This window comes from Pongo pygmaeus, chromosome 9 (assembly GCF_028885625.2).
Source record: "Pongo pygmaeus isolate AG05252 chromosome 9, NHGRI_mPonPyg2-v2.0_pri, whole genome shotgun sequence".
In the NCBI taxonomy this organism is placed as follows: Eukaryota; Metazoa; Chordata; class Mammalia; order Primates; family Hominidae; genus Pongo; species Pongo pygmaeus.
Genome location: NC_072382.2, coordinates 23,143,362 through 23,167,371, shown reverse-complemented (window position 1 = coordinate 23,167,371; position 24,010 = coordinate 23,143,362). Strand labels below are relative to the sequence as shown.

Sequence of the window (24,010 nt, the reverse complement as noted above, 5' to 3'; positions counted from 1 at the left end):
CCCTCCTAATAGAACTGTTTTGAGAATTAAATAACATAACAGACATAAGGAATCTAGACCAGGGCCTAACTTCAGGCAGTGCTTGAGTAATGTTTTAGCTGGCTTTGGTAATATTGTGGTTCAGAGAATTCTATGTCCCCATGAATAGTTTACATCATTCATAATCATTCAGGTCATATCTGAGGACCTTGCTAAATTCAATGGACTGTAATGAATTATGTCCTTAACTGTGTCATCTGAAAGTTGGCGATAATTCTTACCTCACAGCAGTTGTTAGGGTTAAGTAAAAATGAAACTACTTAATGGGTCAGCTAGGTAGTCATTAGGCTCACTTGTTAGCTAAGTGACCAGCCTTTTCTTCCAGGTTACTAATTTTCTTTTTAGCTGTATCTAATTGCCTGCTAAACCCTTTTGTTGAGGTTTTCCATTTTTGATCCTTATATTTGAACCTCTAGGATAGGTTGAAAATGCTAGTCTAGTGTTTACCAAAGTCTGACCTATGTGAATATGCAACATAGACATAGCTGTGTTCCAATAAAACTTTATAAAAACATGAGATGGGCCCCTATTCTACAACTATGTTAAACTCTTGTAGATCTTCCTTTAATTCTCTTGTGTTTTCCAGATGTATAGTAGTAGTCTGAAGATAGTGATAGTTCAAATTCCCTTTTCTGACTCAAATTTCTTACCTTGGCTAATATTCTTGGCTGAGACTGCTGGTACAATGTTAGATATTTAGCAGAGACAATAGGTAGGCCTTATCTTGTTTATGAGAATCCCTCCATTGTTTCCCAATTGTGTAGGAGGCTGGCTTTTTAGCTGAGAGATGTTTCATGTTAAATAGGTAACATTCATTTAAATAAGTTGTCTAAATAAAGAATCGGTGCTGAATTTCATCAGGTATCTTTTTAGCATCTATAGATATAATTGATTTTTTGAAACTCCCTAGGATCTATTAATGAAAAGTTGATATAAATAATAGCATTAAACTAGTCTTACATTCTCATATAACCCCACTTAGTCATAAGGTTATTTTATGATGCCATTGGATTCCATTTGCTGAATGCTATTCAGCTTTTAAGATATTGATAATCTACTCATAGGTGAAATTCATCCATAGTTCATTAAACTTCATCAAATCTTTATCACTCTTTATTTGACTATAAAATATGGGGTTTTTCTTCTCTAAAACAATTTAAATAGCATTGGAGTAATATACTCCTTTAAATATATGGTAGAATTCACCTGTGAGACAGTCCGGGCCAGATACTTGCTTAGGGAGTTAGCTCTTTTCTAACTTCTATGGGAACTGATTTGTTTAGATTTTTTTTCTCTTCTGGGATTAGGACTAATAAATTCAGTTTTTATACTAAATTGTCCACTTCATCCAGATTGAAGTGTAGCCGTAGAACAATTCAAAATAGTCTTTAGTCCTTATTTCTCTGTACATGCTTTCTCCTGTTATTTTTATTTTTATTTTTTTTTGGTAGAGATGAGATCTCACTATGTTGATGAGGCTGGTCTCCAACTCCTGGCCTCAAGCCATTCTCTTGCCTCAGCCTCCCAAATGTTTGGATTACATGTGTGAGCCGCCATGCCTAGCCTTCCTGGTTGTTTTTTGTTGTTGTTGTTGTTGTTTTGATTAGCTTGTCTTTTTTGGAACTAGTTCACTTTTTTCTACTGTAAAATAATTATGCAAATATCCTGTGTAAATCTAGGGCCCAACCCCATCCTGGTCTTTCCACTGGAAAGGCTAGTATTTAAAATAAAGTTGTTGACTGGGTGCAGTGGCTCACACCTCTAATCCCAGCATTTTGGGAGGCTGAGGTGGGCAAATCACTTGAGCCCAGGAGATTGAAACCGGCCTGGGCAACAAGGTGAGACCTGGTCTCTACAAAAAATACAAGAAAATTAGCTGGGCATGGTGGTGTGTGCCTGTGATACCACTTACTTGAGAGGCTGAGGTAGGAGGATTGCTTGAACCTGGGAAGTTGAAGCTGCAGTGAGCTATGATTGCACCATTGCACTCCAGTCTCGGTGACAGAGCGAGACCCTGTCTCAAAAATAAACGTATTTAGCTATTTATATTCTAGCAGAAACTTAGTTTGCTATAGCTACGTTTTAAATCTCTTTAAGTCTAATAAGTTTCATAAGTATACCGTTTGAGCTTGGACAAATTGCTATCACCATCTACCTACCACTGCATCAAATAGAGATCACCTCCATTTCCCTAGAAAAGTTCCCTGGGCCCCAGTGCAGTCAGTTTCCTACACCCCTCCCCTGGCAACCACTAGTCTGAGGAATTGGTATTGCCTGTGGAAATATTGATCCTGTGATGGTCACAAGATTCTAAGTGGAGTTATTTTCTTTCAGTACATTGAAAATGACATCCCACTGTCTTCAGGTTTCCACTGTTGATGAAGTTAGCTTTTGATGTTATTCCTTGAAAGGTACATTTTTTTCCTGGATTCCTTTTGAGATGTTATCTTTGTCTTGTTTTTTGTAGTTTCACTATATAGTGTAGACTTCCTTATCCTAGTTAGCATGTGGACTTCTTGAATCCATGCTTTGATGTCTAACTATCTAGCACTGAAGATACAGCTTATTCAAATGATTTTTGTCCCATTTTCTCTTCTTTTGGGACTCCAAAAAAATACATATGTGTGTGTATTAGATTTTTTCATATTCTCTTACTTTCTCTTGTCTTCATGCCTTATTCCAGAAAGTTTCTTCAGCCTCTTCTTCCAGGTTAGTAATTTTATCTTCAGAGGTTTTAAATTTTTGGTCCTTATATTTTAACCTCTAGGGATCTCCTGTTTTCCTCCAAATCTGTTATTTTAATAAATTTTAATTTTCTTTCCATGTTTAAACTTGAATTTTATCTCCTTCAACAGAAAAGCAATTATTTTATAATCTATTCCCAATAGCTGGAGACCAGTTGGTCTTTCTCTTGTCTGTGCTGGTGGTTTTAGGTCATGCTGTTTATTCATGTACCTGATTTTCTATATGCTGGACACGATATTTAAAAAATGCTTCGAGAAATGTACTCTGTGGTAGCAGCTTCCAGAGTGCTTGCTCACTTCTACCTGGAATTTTGAGTCACCAAAATACAGTATGATTTAACCCAATCTCAGAACTTGAGACTTTCTGGGTATTATGTGACATGAAGCCAGGCTGGAGTTCATGCAAGGAGGACTGGTTTTCTACTAGTTCACTCTGCTTCCTAGGGCTAAAATGGGAGGCTTTGGGTTTAAATCCTGGCTCTAATGTGAGACCCTAGAAGGTACTTATCTTCACTGGGCTTCAGTTTTATCACATTCTTCTCATCTTACATACGGAGAAACTGATGCCCAGACAGGGGAAGTAATTCTTCCAACATCCTACAGTTAGTGAGCAGCAATTATAGAATAGAGCCTAGGCCTGTCAAGGGTACTTCTACCTGAGCTTTCAATTTTGCACCTTGTATTTAGGGATCTATATCCCCAAATACCTTGCTTCCCCCTACATACACATGAAGAAGATTCTGCAATCCCTATCATACTTTCCATACCCAGAAGGAAGAATCTGAATTAGGTGAGAGTACTGAGACACCAGAGGAGGGTGGTGTGTGCCAAGAAGAAGGAAGGCTGGAAGGCCAAGGTAGAGTTATAAGGGCTAGAATCTAATATCACTAGAAAAAGTGATATTAGAAGTATCCTTGTGTAAACAGTATAGCCATGTGCTGGCATCAAAAGTGAACTGCCAGCCTGTTCCCACTTCATTTCCCACATTCATTTCCCCTTCCCAACTTCTGTTCAAGATCTGTCTTTCAGCTCTTGTCAAAAGGCTGCTAGCATCCACTGGGCTGATCCTGGGATACTGGTTCTAGCTGCTACAGAAGGCCCCTGAGTGAATTGAAAGGTAGATGGTGGGAGGCTGACGAATACTGAAACCAATGGTATAGCCAAGAAGACTTGAGGAGAGGATTGGTATACCCCCGGTACCAGACAACTTAGGGTGAGGTATAAGGGCATTGTTGCCTTTGTGGAATGGTGTTATTTACAATAGACTTTTCCCACAGAAAGATGAGTCTTGGCAGAAGTCCAGCTCCTAGGTTTACTCCTGGCCTTGCTGCATACTCACTTTGTTATCAAAGAACACATTTTGGGACCATGCATGGTGACTCGTGCATACAATCCTAGCACTTAGAGAGGCTGAGGCGAGAGGATCACTTGAGCCCAGGAATTTGAGACCAACCTGGGCAACATGATGAAACCCCATCTCTACAAAAGATACACAAAAATTGGCTGGGTGTGATGGAATGCGCCTGTAGTCCCAGCTACTTGGGAGGCTGAGGTGGAAGGAACGCTGGAGCCCAGGAGGCAGAGGTTGCCGTGAGCCATGATTGCACCAATGCACTCCAGCCTGGGTGAGAGAGTGAAATTCTGTCTCAAAAACAAACAACCCCCCCCCCAAAAAAACAAAACAAAACATTTTTACCAGGAAAACGCGTTACTTTCAGTTACCTGCCTTGGCCCCCATGTTCTGCTTTGTAAATCTGCCCTGGGAGGTTCTCATTCTAACTACTCTAAACAAGTTTCCTCCTCTATTTGCCTACTAGGCCACACTGGCCTCCAGCTTCCCTGCCCCACCCTGGTCCCTATTTCCTATGTGCCTGGAGTCCCTGGCTGAGTGCTTGGTATATGGGGCAGACTAGTGGGACTTTGGTAACAGCAAGGACTTCCATGGCAAGAAGTCTAAGAGCCCCTAATTTAACTGAACTGGAATAACTAAAATTCTGGGACCATGGGCTGAGCTGGCTGATGTTACAGAGCTGTCCAAAGAGCTGTCCCATCTTTGACTTTGTCGTTAAGGTGACACAGGACAAAGATACTCAATATGTAATTCCAGTCCTGGGAGAAGGAAGAAGATGCCTGGTGACAGTAGCTTCTTGTTCATTGGAGGGAGGTTACCACCCTGATCTTGGCTCTTTCCACTAGCACTCCGCAGGACCAACAGGGATGATAGGCACCACCTTTTGGAAGGCAAAACCAAAGAAATCTCACCTGGCCCTTGCAATGCTCTATGATAATCAAGTATTTGGAAAGATAGTGTGACTTACCTACAGAGTTGAGAGCCCCATTAAAATGAATCTCTTCTAGGACAGGGAATTTGAGCCAGAGCGAAGTTCTTGCTTGTGGAAGAGAGGGTTTGTCTAGGCATAAACACTTATATTTGTTCAATTTCTTTCTCATCAGTATGTTCCTAACACTGAATAAAGTTTTTGCATCATGATGAAAGGTTGGGATCCTAAGTCAAGTCTTGATACAGCTTTGTTCTATGGCTTTCTCTGTCTATGGCGCCAAAGTCTTCATTTATGGCTCATCTCTTCCCTGACTTGGCAACATCCTTGTGGTTATGCCTCTCCTACTCATTAACTATGTGAGTTGCCCATGTGCCAAGGTACTGTGCTAAGAATGTAATACTGAAGGCTAACCTGGGCAGACACTGAACAAGTAACCATATTAAATGTCACTAAGGGGAGGTATAGGTTGCAATGGGAACATCACAGGCAAACTGAACATGGTTTGAAGAAGTTGGACAGAGTGTTTGGTACTCTGAAATACTGGTGCCATAAATTTATAAAAGAAGCAACGAGGTTTTTTTGTGTTTGTGTGTGTGTAGGGGGATGTTACTTGGGGGAAAATCTTGGAATTGTAGCATTTAGTGGAATGGGCATAGGTCTAGATTTTTAGAAAAAAAGGGTCTTGATGTCTTGGGATATAAGGATTGTCTTAAAGAAGTAGTGGCAGCTGTTGGCCTCAAGCTTTCCTACCTTCTGGGATCTTGCTATCTGATTTATTGATTCTTTGAGGTTTTAAAAGGTATTTTTTGGTCTTGTTCAGTATTTAACTTGTTTTCAGAAGGAATGTTAATCCTAATCGTTGGAAGTTTGTTGCAGCAAGTCATAATCATGCCACTGCACTTCAGTCTGAGTGATAGAGCAAGACCCAGTCCCTCCAAAAAAAAAAAAAAAAAAGAAAATTTGCTAAGTATAGTCCCAGGAACTTGCTAGAAATGAGGATTCTCAGGTCTCACCCCAGACATACTGACTCAAAATTCAGGGGTGAGGTCTCACCATCTGTTGCCTACCACACCCTCCAGGTGATTCTGATGGACTTCAAAGTTTGAGAGCCATGTACCTAGCCCATAGTTACAAGTGATGGAAGCCTAAGGCAGCTGTCACAGTGAGTAGGTGGAAGGCATTTGCAGGAAGCCAAGTGAGGATAGAGGAACTGAGGAATCTAAAGGCTTTGAGTATCTGGTATGGCCAACCTGGAGAAGAATAGGCAAAAAGAAGGGCTGATGTTCTTGAACAGGGCTTGGCAAACCTTTTCTGTAAAGGGCCAGACAGTTAATATTTTAGGCTTCGTGGACCACATGGTCTCTGTCACGTGGTCTCTGTCATGACTATTAAACTCTGCCATTGTAACACAAAAGCAGCCATAATCAAGACATAAATAAATGAATGGGGCTGTGTTCCAATAAAACTATCTACAAAAATAAGTGGCAGGCCAGATTTGGCCCTCAGGCATTAGTTTATTCTAGCAGAATGTTTTACTCAGGGGTAGTGATGGTGATTGTTTTGAGCAGTAGAAACCCTTTTTTCCTATTTAACCAAACAAAACAGGAATTGCTCAGGTTGAAGAATGGGGTGGAAAATCCAGAGCCTCCTTGTTCATATCCGCCTGCTCTTCCTCAGAACACATTCTAATGCCATTTAAGCAGAGCACTCAGTGTCTAGGCTTGAGGCCACGTACTCATTGCCCTAATGAGTAGGTAACTCTTCATGAACCAATCTGGTCATATAACCAAGGCATGGAAGTGAGAATAACAGACCTGAGATCTGTTCTGTCTCCATCCATTCCTGGACCTGAGGGTCCAGGAGATCCTCCTTTGCTCCATTGTCAATGGTCTCTTTCTCCGTAGGTGCCAGGCAGCCTGCAGAGGCCAGTAAAGATACCCGAAGTATGAGTCATCGGTCAGACACCCTTCCTGTGCCCTCTGGTCAGAGGAGAGGCCAGGTCCCCAGAGACCACAGCATCTATATCCAGCTGTTGGAGATAACGCTGCACTTGCAGCAGGCCATGACGGAGCACTTCGTGCAGCTGACGAGCAGACAGGGCCTGTCGCTGGAGGAAAGGAGGCACACTGAGGCCGTCTGTGAGCATGAAGCCCTTCTGAGTCGCTTAATATGCCGGATGATCAACCTCCTACAGTCTGGGGCCACGAGTGGCCTGGAGCTCCAAGTGCCTCTTCCTTCTGAGGACTCTAGGGGTGATGTCAGATATGGGCAGAGGGCCCAACTGTCTGGGCAGCCTGATCCAGTTCCCCAGCTGAGTGATTGTGAAGCTGCCTTTGTCAGCCGTGACCTATCCAACCGTGGGATTGACATCTCTGTCTTCTATCAGTCGAGCTTCCAGGACTACAATGCCTACCAAAAAGATAAATATCATAAGGACAAGAACACCTTGGTGAGAATTTGGGGTGGGGGGTGGGCAGCAGCCTCACGGGCTCCAGTCACTTGGATTTACTGAGTCCTGGGCCAAGTGCTGTATATGCTCTCATTCTTTATAGCCTTATGAAATGGGCACTCTTGTCATCTTGCAGATAAGGGAGTAATTACAGAAATAAAGTGACATGCCCCAGAAAGTTGGAGAACTCCTTCCACTCCCAAATCCCTCCCTCTCCCTAAATCCCAGGTCTTAATTATTAGGAGTTGGCTCCTGAGGTCACAGGGACAAATGAGCCTGCCATTATAGAACTCAGCATAGTGATGAATGGGGTCAGCCACTGGGGCACAGACATTAATAATCTTCCCAAGAACATGAAAGGGATGCCCACTTCAGGTGGTCTGGGAAGACGTCTTAAAGGCTGAATCAGCCAGCCATGTGGTGATGGCCATGGCCATGACCCTCCAGGCAGGAGGAACAGCACACGTGAAACCTTCAAGATGCGAAGGGCTAGGAGCTATTGGGAAAGGAGGTCCAATGGCCAGAGTAGGGACCACTGGTGCTGTGGCAGGAGGTGTGAACAGAGGTGGATGGGAGGTGTTAAGATGTTACCCTAAAGGGGCCAGGCGTGGTGGCTTATGCCTGTAATCCCAGCACTTTGGGAGGCCAAGGTTGGTGGATCACTCAAGTCCAGGAATTCGAGACCAGCCAGGGAAACATGGTGAAACCTCATCTCTACAAAAAATACAAAAACTAGCCAGGCGTGGTGGCACACACCTATAGTCCCAACTATCTGGGAAGCTAAGGTGGAAGGATCACTTGACCCCAGCAGGTGGAGGTTGCAGTGAGCTGAGATCGCGCCACTGCACTCCAGCCTGGGTGACAGAGTGGGACCCTATCTCAAAAAAAAAAAAAAAGGGATGTTACCCTAAGGGCGATGGGGAACTGATGAAAGGCTTCCAGGAAAGGGGGTCCTTAGCAGCTCTCCAGCCAGAGGGTGGAGGGTAACATTAGCTATACCTTCCCCTTCTGTTCCCATCTCTCTTCTCCTCTAATAACTTAGAAGGCCCTAATGTGTAAGGAGAAGTAGCAGAGGTAGGTGCCAGGTGGGGCCTTGGAGATTAAGGGTCCAGGCTCAGGCGTCAGGTAGGTAGAGTTCTACCTATCACCCAAGGTCACATGGCTAGTAGGTTATTCAACTTTTCTAAACTTCACTCTTTAAATTGGATTATATAGAACCTTCTTCTCAGGAATTAAGACAACTCACCTGAAGCACTTAGTCTAGTATCTGGCACATAATAAGAACTCAATGACTGGTCGATAGGACATAACTTATTTATGTGGCTCTAATGCGGAAATTTGCAAGCTGTACTATTTTGGGTTCATGGAAAGCTTTCCTAACGCATAAAGTTGTCAAATTTGGATTGAATTGCCTCATGGGCAGTGAGATCTCCATTTGAACTAATGTTTCAAGGGATCTATATAGGGTGGAGCAGGAGGACTGACCTGATCTTGGATTCCTTCCATCTCCAGGGCTTCATTAACCTTGGCACCAGTGAGAACAAGCTCTGCATGGATCTGATGACTGAAAGAGTAAGGATGTTCTGGGCTGTGTTGGGACCCACCCCTTCAAGGCTTAGTCCCCCTAGCATGCTCCTCAGCTATGGTAAATACAGGGGTGAGACATAGGAGCCTGGGAAGAGGAGTGAAGAAATAGCTTCTAGAATAGCACATTTAACCTCCTGGCCTTGCTGACTGTCCAGAGGTATTCTCTGATTAGGTATACGGTGGGAAAGTTGCTATGGGAACCTCTGGGTCAAATACTTCCCAGTGAGGTATCTACTTGTGTAATTTATGACAAGATGGTAGCCTCTATTCATTAAGGAGCATGCAGTGTATATACCCATTCCCTTTCCAGGAGGTCATGTATGTGGAGGGCAAACACTCATGTACAAACTAGGAGTAGGATGAGGCCTCTTGGACTTCCCTGGCCTAACTGTCTTCATGTTCTATTTGTCAACAGTTGCAACAAAGTGACATGAACTGCATTGCGGACACCTTGCTTCAGTACCCTGATTGGAGAGGGCAGCCATTGTAAGTGACCTTCAGATTTAGAGTCTCTTGGTCCCACAGGCAGCTGTCCTTATCCAGAAGGAGGATTCAAGGCACCAAATTCCTGGTTGGTTACCTCCCTATCTCTTTGAGTAATAACTTCTAGAAAATGCCTAGAGCAAAACTTCATCAGGAGGCAGCCTGGTATAGTAGGAATAGTTATTCCGGTATAGTAGGAATAATTCAAAAGGCCTGAGTTCTTTTTTTTTTTTTTTTTTTGAGATGGAGTCTCACTCTGTCACCCAGACTGGAGTGCAGTGGTGCTATCCCAGCTCACTGCAGGCTCTGCCCCCTGGATTCAGGCCATTCTCCTGCCTCAGCCTCCCGAGTAGCTGGGACTACAGGCGCACGCCACCACACCCAGCTAATTTTTTGTATTTTTAGTAGAGACGGGGTTTCACCATGTTAGCCAGCTTGGTCTTGATCTCCTGACCTTGTGATCTGCCCGCCTTGGCCTCCCAAAGTGCTGGGATTACAGGTGTGAGCCACTGCGCCCGGCCAAGGCCTGAGTTCTTGTCCCAACTCTCATTTCTTGTGTGTGTGACTTGGGGAGTTGATGGTCTTAGTCAGTAGCCCTGTAATATGAGGTTGGACTGAATAGAAAAGGTCCCTGTTAGGCTGGACAATGACCATCTAGATCATGAGTGAGGAAAGGGGCCCAGAAGCCACAAGGTCTCTCTCGGTCTGTTTACAGCCTGCGGGAAGAAGTGGCCCGGTTCCTGACCTACTACTGCAGGGCACCTACCCGACTTGACCCAGAAAACGTGAGTCAGTTTCCCAGCCTTGCTGCCACCCTGGTGGAGGGCTATATGCTTGGAGGATGCTCTGCCCTTTCTAGGGGGTACAAGGAGAACCAGTGAAGACTCTCAGGGCCAGGGCAGCATGAAGGCCAATGTGTCCCAACTGAGGAGGCTCCCTGTGCCTCTTCTGCCCAGGGGGATGGAGAAAGCATGGCTACCCTTTCTCACATAGGTATTGGTCTTGACTTCTGCCCCTCATGTGTTGTCTTCAGGTGGTGGTTCTAAATGGCTGCTGCTCTGTCTTCTCTGCCCTGGCCATGGTTCTGTGTGATCCAGGCGGTAAGTCAGTGGGCTCTGCTTTCACTCTCAGTGAAATACTAGCAACATGGGTAGGAACACACGGGCACTGGACTTTGAGGAAGAAGAGCATCCTGACTCAAGGCCTTTTCCCAAAAGTGGTGGGTCTTCTCCCACACTGACTAGGTTATCTTCCTATTTCTGTGGTAACAAGGGGTTTGGATTCTCCATTTAATGGAAGAGAGACATGATGGACCTCAAGGAGGTATGCCCCAGGAATGATGATGGGAGCCTACCTACTATGTTCATGGCTGGGCTTTTGGGCTCAGCTGCAATACAGACAGCCATGGCAATGGGCTCAGATAATATAGATTTCTTATCTCTTCAGAAAAAGGCTAATTAGTCCTGGACCCAACAAGGTTGAGTGGACTGTTCTGACCCTCCCCCGTAACAATGCTTAAGCAAGAGGCTCCAACGTTAAAGAGCTCTGGATGCATCAAAAGAAGTGGCTAAGATAGTCCCTTTCATGCAAAGGAGCTTCTCTTAGCTCATCAGTAAGGCCAAATGGATGGGAAGAAAAGAACGTGAGATCACCAGGTCCAAATAACTGGAGCCCTCCTTGTGCATGGACCTTGACCTCTGATATTTGGCCTGAATCAGTTGAGACTTTCCTAATAACCATTGCTCCATCTGCTAGTGAGCCTCACTTGACTTGTGCCCTGGATTCTGAGTTACTCAGTGATATTCTTCCCTCTTCTTCTGTAGTGTACCCGCAAAGAAGAAACTAGAGTTTTGTTTCCCCCAGTGATGTCTATAATAATGGATAACTTTCATAGCACCTGAACCCAAGAGCATTAATCCCCAGGTAGAAAGGATCATGAAACTGACTTTTTTTCTGTCAATAGCTTTGCTAGTTTGGGGAGGCTGGCAACAGGCTCTGATTGGGAGACTTTGGACTGATAGCTCTGTCTCTCTGTGTTTCCAGAGGGCTTCCTGGTCCCTGCTCCCTTCTATGGTGGCTTTGCCTTTAGCTCCCGCCTGTATGCAAAGGTTGAGTTGATTCCTGTCCACCTGGAGAGTGAGGTCTGAATGGGGCCCCTTCCCTGCTCAGTATGCCTAGACAATGGACTGTTCTGGGGACACTTAAAGGGGTAGAGGGGCTTGCTTTCTACCCATCTAAGTGGTTGGGTAGGGATGGAGAAGGCATGTGGACTGGCACTCTGGTATGAAGGCAGAGGATTGCGGGGCTTATGGGAATGAGGAATCAAGACTTAGATTTTAAGAGACACTTCTCACATAGTGTTTCTCTTCCAGGTCACTGTTACAAACACCCATCCTTTCCAGCTCACTGTGGACAAGTTAGAGGAAGCCCTGCTTGAAGCTAGGCTTGAGGTAAGGAGGGAACCATATTTTTAGGATGGCCACTGCAAGTCCTAAAAGGGGTTTGAGTATTGAAATTCTGGTACTGCTTGTTCACCAAGACCTGGTGGGCTGTCCTTAGTTGGAAGAGACAGTGAATGATCCAGGGGTGTGTCCCTCTAGTCCTATGGGGATGTTATGGCAGCCCCTGACTTCCTTCCTGTTCCCCCTCTTGGGGCAGTATAGTAGTTGCTGCTTCAAGACCCTACCTAGGCCTTTTTGGGTGCCTTACCTGTAAAAGATCCTTGGCTGAATTTAGGGTAGATGCTAAGGACTTGTATTCACTCAGTTATATTTGGGTTTTTCTTAGGGGAAAAAGGTCCGAGGCCTTGTGCTAATCAACCCTCAGAATCCTCTGGGTGACATCTACTCCCCAGACTCACTGATGAAATACCTGGAATTTGCCAAGAGGTATGAGTTGAGACTTGAGACTAGGTAATGTTTCTTGAAAGGATTCCCATCACTTATAGTCAAGTAGTCAAGAGCCAGATCTGGTGGCACATGCCTGTAATCCCAGCACTTTGGGAGGCCGAGGCAGTGGATCACTTGAGGTCAAGAGTTCGAGACCAGCCTGGCCAACAGGGTGAAACCTTGTCTCTACTAAAAATACAAAAATTAACCAGGTATCATGGTGGGCACCTACTATCCCAGCTACGTGGGAGGCTGAGACATGAGAATTGCTTGAGCCTGGGAGGAGGAGGTTGCAGTGAGCTGAGATCGTGCCACTGTACTCCAGCCTAGGCAATAGAGTGAGACTTTGTCTCAAAAAGTAATTTACCCTAAATGGTCTCACTATACACTATACTTTGCAGAGTTATATAAAACTAACTGAAATTAAAATGAAGGAAAACGCAATCACATGCTTACCACTTCAAATTTTTTGCCATTTCCTTTCTAGCCTCAGCCTATGTATTGACATTTATATAACAGTCAAAATATAGTTTTGTTTTCTGAGAAATATGTCACTTAAAAATATATAATTTGTTACTTTTCTACTTAAGCTTAAGTACTTTCTCCCAGCATCCATTTCCGAAGCCACTTGAGCTGGAGTGCCGAGGAAGACACTCTCAGACCTTGTGGGATGAAGACGTGTTCCTACAGAACTTCACATTCCTTTCTAAGAGCATGTTCTAGAAATTATAAACTTCCATTTTCCATAAGAAACAGACTTAGTCAAACTTCATGACTAACACAGACCAATGAATGGTGCAGCGTGTGGTCAGGAGGAAAAATGCTAGAGGAGGTAGGCAAGAATTGGATAGAATGGGTTCACCTCCCAGCTATAGCACCTGCTAATTGAGGGAATTGACTTTACAGCTCAGAGCCTTAGTTTCTTTTTTTCTTTCTTTCTTTTTTTTTTGTTTTTTGTTTTTTTTGAGATGGAGTCTCTCTCTGTCACCCAGGCTGGAGTGCAGTGGTGGGATCTCAGCTCACTGCAACCTCTGCCTCCTGGGTTCAAGCAATTCTCCTGCCTCCACCTCCTGAGTAGCTACAGCTGCAGGCATGCGCCAACACACCCAGCTAATTTTTGTATTTTTAGTAGAGACAGGGTTCCACGATGTTGACCAGCCTGGTCTTGAACTCCTGACCTCATGATCCACCCACCTTGGCCTCCCAAGGTGCTGGGATTACAGGCCTGAACCACCATGCCCGGCCCGCCTTAGTTTCTTCATCTAAAATGGAGATGACAGTACTGAGGATTGTTGGGAGAATGAATGAGGCACATAAGCAGTTAGGAGCTCCTGACTCTACCAGTTAAAAATTCTCTGGGCTACCCAACCTCTTCCCATAGTCTCTGCTTGATGGTTGAATGGTTAGCTAAGGTTAGACAAGATGTTCTCATATGTGTCTTTTGCATCCTGTTCCTTCCCATTACCCCCAAGCTAGGTCTAAGGGTCCCTTCTGATGTACCACCCCATCTACCTTACTATGCCCCTTGGAGGGTCAGATGGGCTGCTGGGGCAGTAGGAGTGCATGATCTATGTCCAGAGAACACCATAAAAGACATGACTTAAGATTACAAAGATGCTTGTGAAAAGCATGCAAAGAAAAAAGATTAGAGAGAAGCTAGATCTTGTTCTCCTTCTTTCATCTAATCTACAGGTATAACCTACATGTGATCATAGATGAGATTTACATGCTGTCTGTGTTTGATGAATCCATCACATTCCACAGTGTTCTGAGCATGAAAAGGTGAGCTGGTCTCAGCTGGAGTTGGGAACGAGAACCACAAGGTTCTTGTTTTGCAGGGTGAGTTTATGTGACATGAACTTAACTCAGTTCCTAGCACATAGCCAGTTAACTGCCCACAGGGGCTGTGAATACAAACAAAGCATCATCTTTCCCTCTAAATGTCTTCTAGTCTGTATGCCATTTTGTATACAAGATAATTTGAGGTCAAGGTAGAAAGTCTACTGTCAAAGGTCAAAATAAAGCCTCATAAAATGCCAGGGTAGGAGCTTCTTGATAAGTAGAGCACAGGGAAAGAAAAAGAAGGCAGAACCTTCTGAAGGGTAGTATCTGGCTGTAGAGATGGGATTCCAGCATTCAAAGCAAGGGAAGGAAATGCCTGGCAGAAGGAACAGCTTCACCAAAGGTGGAGCAGTAGGAAATACTCAGGCACGTTCTAGAAATGATGGTGACCCACATCTGAAGAGCCAACTGCCAGGAAGGTGGCTTTGGCCAAGCTGTAGGAGAGCCACATGTCAGGCTGAAGGCCCTAGACTTCATTCAGTGGGCACTTGGGTTCTGTGCCCTCTAGGTCTTCAGGGATACCTTGTGTTGACTTCCTGGCTTAACTGGGACAACTGTTTCTTGAAATTTGGGCCCTATAGGCCCTTCTGTCTAGGAACAACCTCAAGTCTACTTTCCCCTCTTATACCCCAAATCTTCATCAACTATTTCTCTATAACCTTAGTTAATTTTTCCATTTCTTCTTCAGTTTGCCTGATAGCAACAGGACCCATGTGATCTGGGGTACCAGTAAGGTGAGCCATTGCTTTCTCTCCTTGGCTAGGGAAGGAGGAGGAGCCAGGAATAGAAGGCAGACAAAACACTTGTTCCTGTTCCTGCTTTTCTTCCTCTAGGATTTTGGCATCTCTGGCTTCCGCTTTGGTGCTCTGTACACCCACAACAGGGAGGTGGCCTCTGCTGTGAGTGCCTTTGGTTACCTCCACAGTATTTCTGGCATCGCCCAGCACAAACTGTGTCAACTGCTCCAGAACACAGGTACTGAGCTCTAGCACAGGCCAGCATGTTGGCTGGACCTCATGGCCATGGGGACTTCTTGGATTTGCTTGGGCCTCTGATGTGCCCTTAATATACTGAGACCCTATTTTCTGTCTCAGATTTAACTGTGGTAAGATATGAAGTTTGAAGGAGGGCAAGATAGGGCAGATAACACTGCAGGGTGTAGGCAGAAGATGGAGGTGCTGTTTTAAAACACAGGATGAGGCCAGGCGTGGTGGCTCACGCCTGTAATCCCAGCACTTTGGGAGGCCGAGGTGGGTGGATCACTTGAGGCCAGGAGTTTGAGACCAGCCTGGCCAACAAGGTGAAACCCGGTCTCTACTAAAAATGCAAAATTAGCCAGGCATAGTGGCAAACGCCTGTAATCCCAGCTACTTCGGGAGCTGAGGCAGGAGAATCTCCTGAACCCAGAAGGCAGAGGTTGCAGTGAGCCAAGACAGCGCCATGACTCCAGTCTGGGTAGAAAAAGTGAAACTCTTGTCTCAAAAAACAAAAACAAAAAAACACAGGACGAGCTTTAATTTTGGATGTCTGGTAGCTTGTGTTCTGCCCAGATGTGGGATGGCTAATCCTACTATAAGTTGTGAAGGTAGGAACTTCAGAAATTAGTCTTTATGTGAATATAGATTCCCCCCCCACAAAACCCCGTTTGCTTTAGACAAAGATTATAAAAACAAAAACAAAACAAACACTCTGACTCTTCTAATACAACATAATCTCATCTTCCAAGGTGGCCAAAGAAGAGCTGCCATTTGGGCAAGTTGGTGTGGCTAGGCCTGTAGCACCTAGATTCATCATCCCCTCGCTTGGATCTCAAGTGAATGCTGGCCTCAGAAGGGACTTTCCCCTTTAAAGCCATAGCCCAAGCTTAGAGACTCACTTTCTTTAGTTCCCTGTAATAGAACAGATACCAAGCTGGAAGTTTTAATTAATAGCTGGGATATAATGAAACAAATTGATGTCATTATATTTGCTGATTTAGAAAACAATTTGCTTTCAGCTCTGGGAGGGAAGAGAGGTAGATAGGAGAAATCCAACTGAATGCTTCTCTAGATATCAAGACCTTTGATACTTGGCAGAAACCAGATCCCAGCCCCTTGAACGCTAGTCCTCAATCTTGGATGGACATGGGAGTTTCCCAGGGAGCTTAAATACTGACGTGTGTTCCATCTTCAAAGATCCTGATATAGCCTGAGCATCAGGGCTTCTAACAGCTCCCCAAGTGGTTCTGTTCTATAAATGCTGAGGGCAATTGGCTAAGAGCATCCCCAGGCACACATATAGTTCTCCGACTCCATTGTATGAGGCTCAAATTCGGGTGGTAGGAGCTGCAAGTCCCTGCTGCTTGCCCAGTTAACAACAGCAGCATCAACCCCTATTAGGGGATTGACTCCTTGCCTCAGGGCTGTGAACTCAAAGAGAACTTTCCTACTAGACCTTTGAGAAGCCCAGTGTCTCTATCAGAGCCTTAAATATGAGGTGGGTGTATTAGATGTGGACACCATCAGCTCAAACATACTAGAGTTGGTCTTAGAAATAGCTTGCAGGGTGTAGTAGCTAACACCTAAAATCCCAGCACTTTGGGAGGCAGAGGCAGATGGATCACTTGAGGCCAGGAGTTTGAGACCAGCCTGGCCAACATGGTGAAACCCCATCTCAACTAAAAATACAAAAATAAGCTGGGTGTGGTGGCGTATGCCTGTAGTCCCAGTTACTTGGAAGGCTGAGACATGAGAATCACTTGAGTCAAGGAGGCGGAGATTGCAGTGTGCCGAGATTGTGCCACTGCACTCCAGCCTGGGTGACAGAGGGAAACTCTGGTTTTTTTTGTTTGTTCGTTTGTTTTTTTTAAACAAACGAACAAACAAAACAAAAACAAACAAACAAACTTGCATGAAGCCCAGGAGGGAGCATTTGGGAAGGAACTCTCAGTAGATTTCTGTAGTAATATCTGTGACAGTGTTTTTCCTCTACCCATCCAGAATGGATCGACAAAGTATACCTACCCACCAATTGCTACCGGCTCCGGGAAGCTCACAAGTACATCACTGCCGAGCTGAAGGCATTGGAGATCCCTTTTCACAACCGCAGCTCTGGCCTCTATGTCTGGATCAACTTGAAAAAGGTGTGTTCTGGGAATGAGGACAGGTGTTCTCGGGCAGACCTGCCAGCTGGGTCTTGGGCTCAGTTCTGTTCCTCTGCCCTCCCTAGTACCTGGATCCCTGTACATTTGAAGAAGAACGGCTCCTCTATTGCCGCTTCCTGAAAAACAAGTTATTGTTATCCCGTGGCAAAACCTATATGTGTAAGGAACCAGGCTGGTTCCGCCTCATCTTTGCAGATGAGCTCCCCCGGCTAAAATTGGGTGAGTGGAGCTGACCTCCCAATCCTTTGAAGATGCCCCATCAACTTAATATCTCAATCTTCTCCCCCACCCCCCTTAAACATCCTATAGATCTAGCCCTTTATTCCCTGTTTCCATGTCTATCTTTAGTTAGGTGTTCTTGCAAACAAGAACTGATATGTACCTCAAGCACCTATCCATTCATTACCCATTTGGGGTATCTGTTCTGTGACTGCCATTGAATGAGGCATTGGGACCACAAGCTAAAAAGTAGTACTCTGAGGCTGGGTGCAGTGTCTTATGCCTGTAATCCCAGCACTTTGGGAGGCCGAGGTGGGTGGATCATGAGATCAGGAGTTCGAGACCAGCCTGGCCAGCATGGTGAAACCCTGTCTTTACTAAAAATACAAAAAATTAGCCATGCGTGGCGGCGCACGCCTGTAGTCCCAGCTACTCAGGGGGCTGAGGTAGGAGAATTGCTTGAACCTGGGAGGTGGAGGTTGCAGTGAGCTGAGATTGCGCCACTGCACTCCAGCCTGGGCAACAGAGTGAGACTCTGTTTTAAGAAAACAAAAACAAACAAACAAAAAACCTCAAAAAAAGTAGTACTCTGCCCTTGTGGGGCTGGCAGCCTAGTGAGTGAGATGGATACGCAGATGACCATGGAAGTCCCTGTATGCCATACTAGAGAGTTTAGATTCTCCTCTGAGGTTATAGAGAATGGGACATTCATGTGAACATTTATTTATTGCATTCCACTAAATGCCAGATGCTGTTCTACCCGCTGGGAATATAGCAGTGAATTGTTCATTCTCATGAAGGTTTTTGTTGCAGAATTCTTTTGAGCTGGCATAGAAGATAGGCTGAGTGAAGAGACACTAGAGGCAAACAGAAATCCTGATTAGGCCAAGGCCATAAGCCCGAGAGTACAGGCTTTGATACAAGACATTGAGATGTCTCGCAGGCTGACATAACAATGATATTCAAAAAGAAATCAGGGATGCAACATGTAGACTTGGAAATCCATCCCAAAGGTGGGAGGGCTGAAGTTCAGGATCCCTGAATGAGAGGCTTTTATGGTTGACCATGACCTGGGTATGTCTGGGACCCACCTGCAAACTTACTAAATCACTATTTCTCTCTGTCCCCATTTGGACCCTCTAGCCATGCGTCGGTTCTGTGACGTGCTGCAGGAGCAGAAGGAGGCTTTGATAGTGAAGCAGTTGGAGGATGCAATGAGGGAGTAGGCAGTCTGCCTCCCAACCAGCAGTTCCAGCCCATCACTTGCTCATGGACCCCCTAATGTCAGCCTCTGGCCCAGAAGGCCAGGGTGTCTTTTTGTCAGTGTTGCGATGGAGAAAATGGTGGGCTCCTCCAGGAAGATCTCATCTGACCTGATTGTCACCCTCCTTAAGCTGAGTGCCTGCTGTCTTTGGAAGCTTTCTATCTTTTTAGTCTTTGCTAGCCATTATATATGCAAAACGTTTTTATTGGGGTTGGGGTGGAAAGGCCTAGAGACACCTGGAGAAATAAAGGGAGCTCTCTGGGCCCATATTTAGATGGTTTATTTTTATATTCAGTACCTAATAAATTCTATACTTTTAAATTCTAAGCCCATCTTATTTTCTTGCTTATATTCTTCATAATCATCTTTGGAAGCCAGATGATTTTCTGCCCTCCTTAATTTTTAAATTCTAAGGCAGGTTCTATGTAAAGAATACTGTCTAGAGCAGGCCAGAAAAAGAAAGAAGTCATCCTTAACTGATGGGCCATTTTCCAGGTGTTGGATGCAATGTTCTATAAGATTCTTATGAAATCACATCCCCTTCCACATGACCTGCTAAGAGGCAGGTGGGAGTACAATTGCAGGTATTCCTGCTTCCAAATACTAGAGTTTGTTCCAATTTTACCTTCCCAAAAGGCTTTTAAAGTCTCTTGCTGGGTATGGTGGCTCATGCCTGTAATCCCAGCACTTTTGGAGGCTGAGGCCAGAGAATGGCTTGAGGCCAGGTGTTCGAGACCAGCCTGGGCAACCGAGACCCTGTCTCTACAAAAAATAAAATTAGCTGGGTGTGGTGATGTGTGCCTCTAGTCCCAGCTATTCAGGAGGCTGAGGTGGGAGGCTCGCTTAAGTCCAGGAGGCCAAGCCTGCAGTGAACCATATCGTGCCACTGTACTCCAGCCTGGTGATAGAGTAAGACCCTGTCTCTACAAAAAAGAAAAAAAAAATCTGACAAGCTTGATGTCTTAGCTGCTTTATAATATGAAAATATCACAAAGTGGATGGCTTAGAAACAAATCTTTCTCACAGTTCTGGAGGCTGGAAAGGCCAAGTTCAAGGCCCTGGGAGATTTGGCATCTGTTGAGGGTCCCATCTTCCCAGTGTCATCTCACGTGGCAGAAGGGGTGAGAGGGCTTCCTCTGCCTTCATGACTAAATCACCTTTCAAAGGGCTCACCTTCTAATACCATCACCTTGGGGGTTAGGATTTCAAATATGAATGTTGGGGATACACATTCAGTTCCTAGCATCTGGGGTTGTCCATTTCCATTTCTAATGTTTTCAGCTGTTCAAACATCAGAGAAACAGTTTCTCTGCAAAGACCTTGCATGTCAGAGCGCCGATACTGTGAAGTGGGCAGAGAAGGGGCTACCACCATTTTATGGATGAAGAAAGAGCTCACAGTACCAACTGGTGGCCTTAGTCACTTGGGTTTGTGGCCGTACTTGCTCCGAATCCACATTTGTTTATTCTCGTCAGTTTTCTTGTGTGTGTGTGTGTGTGTGTGTGTTTTGTTGTTGTTGTTGTTGTTGAGACAGTCTCACTCTGTCGCCCAGGTTGGAGTGCAGCGGTGCAATCTCACTGCAACCTCTGCCGCTGGTTCAGCGATTCTCCTGCCTGTAGCAGCTGTGACTACAGGCACGTGCCACCTCGCCCAGCTAATTTTTATATCTTTAGTAGAGACAGGGTTTTACTGTGTTGGCCAGGCTTGTCTCAAACTCCTGACCTCAAGTGATCCGCCTGCCTCGGCCTCCCAAAGTGCTGGGATTACAAGCTGAGCCACCGCTCCTGACTGATATAGCTCTTTTTAAAAAACCTCTAGTATAATGTTGAATAAAAGTGGTTGAGAGGACAGCTTGCCTTGTTCTCAGTCTTAGCAGCATTGAGTGCAATCTTCTGCTCTTGAGTATGATGTTACTGTATTTTTCATTCTGCCCCTTATCTAATAAAGTTTCCTTCTATTACTAGTTTGCTGGGATTTTACCATGTATGAGGGTTCAATGTTGTTAGATGTTTTTCATCTACATCTGTAGAGATATGATTTTTCTCTTACCAATGTGGTAAATTACATTGATTTCTTAATGTTAAAGCAACTTCACATTGCTGCAATAAACCCCATTTGGTCATGATGCATTGTCCTTTTATATACCATTGGGTTTGGTTTGCTATTTTAAGAATTTTACATTCAAGAGGGACATCATTCTATAATTTTTTTTTTGTAATGCATTGTTAGTTTCAGTATCATGATTAATACTGGTTTCATAGATGTTTGGGAAACTGTTCCTTCCTGAATTTTCTAGAAGTTTGTGTCCAAAAACTTCTTCAACCTTTAAATACTTGGTTGAATTCAGCTGTAAAACCATAAGGGCCTGGAGGCTTTTTTTTTTTTTTTTTTTTTTTGTGGGACGGCTTTTACTTATAAATTCAATTTCTGAGACAGTTCAAGTTTTCTATTTCTTGTATCAGATTTGGTTATTTGTGCCTTTCAACAAAGTTTGTCTATTTCATCTAAGTTTAATTATTGACTTAAAATTGGTTATAAATATTCTGTTATCCTTTTAATATATTTAGGATCGTTAGTGGTATCTCCTTTTCCTTTCCTGATACTGAAATTGATACATGCAGGAGGGAGATTACGGGGAGGGTCTCCGGAGAATCTCCAACCCAGCTGTGCACTGAGAGAACAAGATGGAGCCAAGGGAAGCTGTGGCCATGCTCAGCCGGGAGGAGCCTGGCCTCTTCAATTCCTGTGTGGTGGCCTGGGATTCAATGTGTGAGTTGGGGGCCTGTTAGCAGGACCCCCTATCGCTCTGCTGACAGTATTTTTCTTTTTTCCTTTTCACCCAGTAAATTCCGTTCCCCTCACCCTTCAATGTGTCCATGTTCCTAATCCTTCCTTGTGGTGTGACAAGAACCCAGTTTTAGCTGAACTAAGAAGCAAAATTCTGCAAAAAAAAATGAGTTTCAGTCAATCTAACTGTTTATCAACTGTATGGAACTTTTCAAAGAACCAACTTTCGGTTTCATTGATTTTTCTCGTTTCGCCTTCATTTCTGCTCTTATCTTTATTTCTTTCTATTTACTTTGGGTTTAATTTGCTCTTTTTTTCTAGCTTCTTAATGTGGAAGCTTAGATGATTTGTTTTAAGTTGGTTTCAAATATATGCATTACAAGCTATTCATTTCTCACTTAGCATTATTTTAGCTACATTCCATAAACTTTGATCTGCTGGTTTTTAATCATTCAAAATATTTTCTAATTTCCCTTGTGATTTCTTTTTTTAAATCAATGGTTTGCTCAGCATATGTAACTTAGTTTCCAAATATGTGGGGACTGTTCAGATTTCTTTGTTAATGATTTCTACTTTAATTTCATTGTGACTAGAGAATGTACTCTATGGTTTCAATCCTTTGAAACTTATTAAGACAGTTTATGGCCAGATTTGTTTACAGCATGTGGTCTATCTTAATGTTTCATTTGCACTTGAAAAGAAGTATATTCTGTGGTATTAGGGATGGTGTTCTATAAATGTCAATTAGATTAAATTTTTGTATAATGTCCAAAAGTTCTGATCCTTAGTGTCTTCTGATCCATTTATTCTATCACCGAGAGAGTGGTATAAAATTTTCCAATTATTATGAACTTGTCTTTTCTCGTTTTCGTTCTGTCAGTTTCTGCTTCACGTATTTTGAAGCTTTGTTATTACAAGCATAGACTTTTAAGATTGTCATCCTGATAAATTAATCATTTTATTCTAAAATGCCCCATTTTATTTTTAATTATTTTTGTCTTGCAGCCTATCAGATACCAATATGAACACATCAGCTTTTTTTATGATTATTTGCTTGTTTTTTTGTCACATTTTTACCTTTGACCATTTGTTTTTGTATTTAAAGTGTGTCTCCTGCACACACCATATGCTTGATTCTTGCTGTTTTGTCCAGTCTGATGATCTTTTAATTGATCTTTAGTCAATTCACATTTAATGTAATGTGTGTGTATGTCTTCCACGTAGGACAAATGCCTGTGTTTGTTGTTTCGTGGGGTTAAATCCCCCCGCTGTATGCTTCCATGGTACCCAGTAAATAGTCTTTTTAAAATAGTCCCCACATTGTAAGTTGGCCTTCCCAATCAATCATGCAGGCTTTGGTTTGTCTTGCTCATCACCGTATCCTTGCACTTCACAGAGACCTGGCACATAACAGGCATTCACTGAGATGTGAATTACATAGAATTAAGATTTAAATAGAGGAAAATAATGGCTTCCTTATCTTACAGAAGAAAACAGTAAGGGCCAAAAAAGTCATGAGAGTTGCTCAAGGTCACAGTGTTAGCTAGTGGCAAGGTAAAAGTGAAGACAAGAAGTGGAATGGCCAGAAGACAGCCATGTCTTCCCAGCCATACCTGTATTGAGAGATTCTGCTTATTTCCTTTCATGGGGAAAGAAGACTTTCCCATTCAAGGCACCTCAGAGATTGCAGCTCTACCTGGGACCTGGATGCCCACTGTACCCATTGCCAGAATATGTAGAGCTTAGGGCAGAGTTTGAAAAATACTTTTGAAATTATATGTGTGTGTGTGTATACATACATATATATATATGTATGTAATTTTTTTTTTTTAGACAGAGTCTCGCAAACACCCAGGTGGGAGTGCAGTGGCACAATCATATTCACTGCAGCCTCTACCTTCTGGGCTCAAGTGATCCTCCCACCTCAGCCTCCCAAGTAGCTGAAACAACAGGCACATGTCATCAAGTCTGGCTAATTTACAAAAACATTTTGGCTGAGTGCAGTGGCTCACGCCTGCCATCCCCGCACTTTGGGAGGCCGAGGTAGGTGGATCACGAGGTCAGGAGTTCAAGACCAGCCTGGCCAATATGGTGAAACTCCATCTCTACTAAAAATACAAAAATTAGCCAGGTGTGGTGGTGCGCACCTATAGTCCCAGCTACTGGGGAGGCTGAGACAGAAGAATTGCTTGAACCCGGGAGGCGGAGGTTGCAGTGAGCAGAGATTGTGCCACTGCACTCCAGCCTGGAAGACAGAGCAAGACTCCGTCTCAAAAAAACAAAA

The 24,010-nt window shown here is 44.0% G+C and overlaps 1 protein-coding gene across 1 annotated transcript; it reads left to right on the top strand.

The window, feature by feature from the left end:
* Nucleotides 1-6,954: 6,954 nt before the first annotated feature.
* Nucleotides 6,955-18,958, top strand: ACCSL (1-aminocyclopropane-1-carboxylate synthase homolog (inactive) like). Its single transcript, XM_054437895.2, has 14 exons — nucleotides 6,955-7,514; nucleotides 9,027-9,086; nucleotides 9,517-9,587; nucleotides 10,300-10,369; nucleotides 10,618-10,684; nucleotides 11,628-11,725; nucleotides 11,957-12,034; nucleotides 12,372-12,472; nucleotides 14,165-14,254; nucleotides 15,003-15,048; nucleotides 15,148-15,289; nucleotides 17,293-17,435; nucleotides 17,522-17,675; nucleotides 18,819-18,958. The coding sequence occupies exons 1-14, from the start codon at nucleotides 7,011-7,013 to the stop codon at nucleotides 18,899-18,901; spliced, it is 1,707 nt and encodes a 568-aa protein (XP_054293870.2). The 5' UTR covers nucleotides 6,955-7,010; the 3' UTR covers nucleotides 18,902-18,958.
* The last annotated feature ends 5,052 nt before the right edge of the window (nucleotides 18,959-24,010 follow it).

What these genes read in the sequence shown, in the direction of transcription:
- ACCSL (XM_054437895.2), top strand. Translation starts at nt 7,011, where the DNA reads ATGAGTCATCGGTCAGACACCCTTCCTGTGCCCTCTGGTCAGAGGAGA. An exon ending in GATTGGAGAGGGCAGCCATT is followed by an intron (nt 9,588 to 10,299) that starts GTAAGTGACCTT and finishes GTCTGTTTACAG; the next exon opens with CCTGCGGGAAGAAGTGGCCC. An exon ending in TGCTTGAAGCTAGGCTTGAG is followed by an intron (nt 12,035 to 12,371) that starts GTAAGGAGGGAA and finishes GGTTTTTCTTAG; the next exon opens with GGGAAAAAGGTCCGAGGCCT.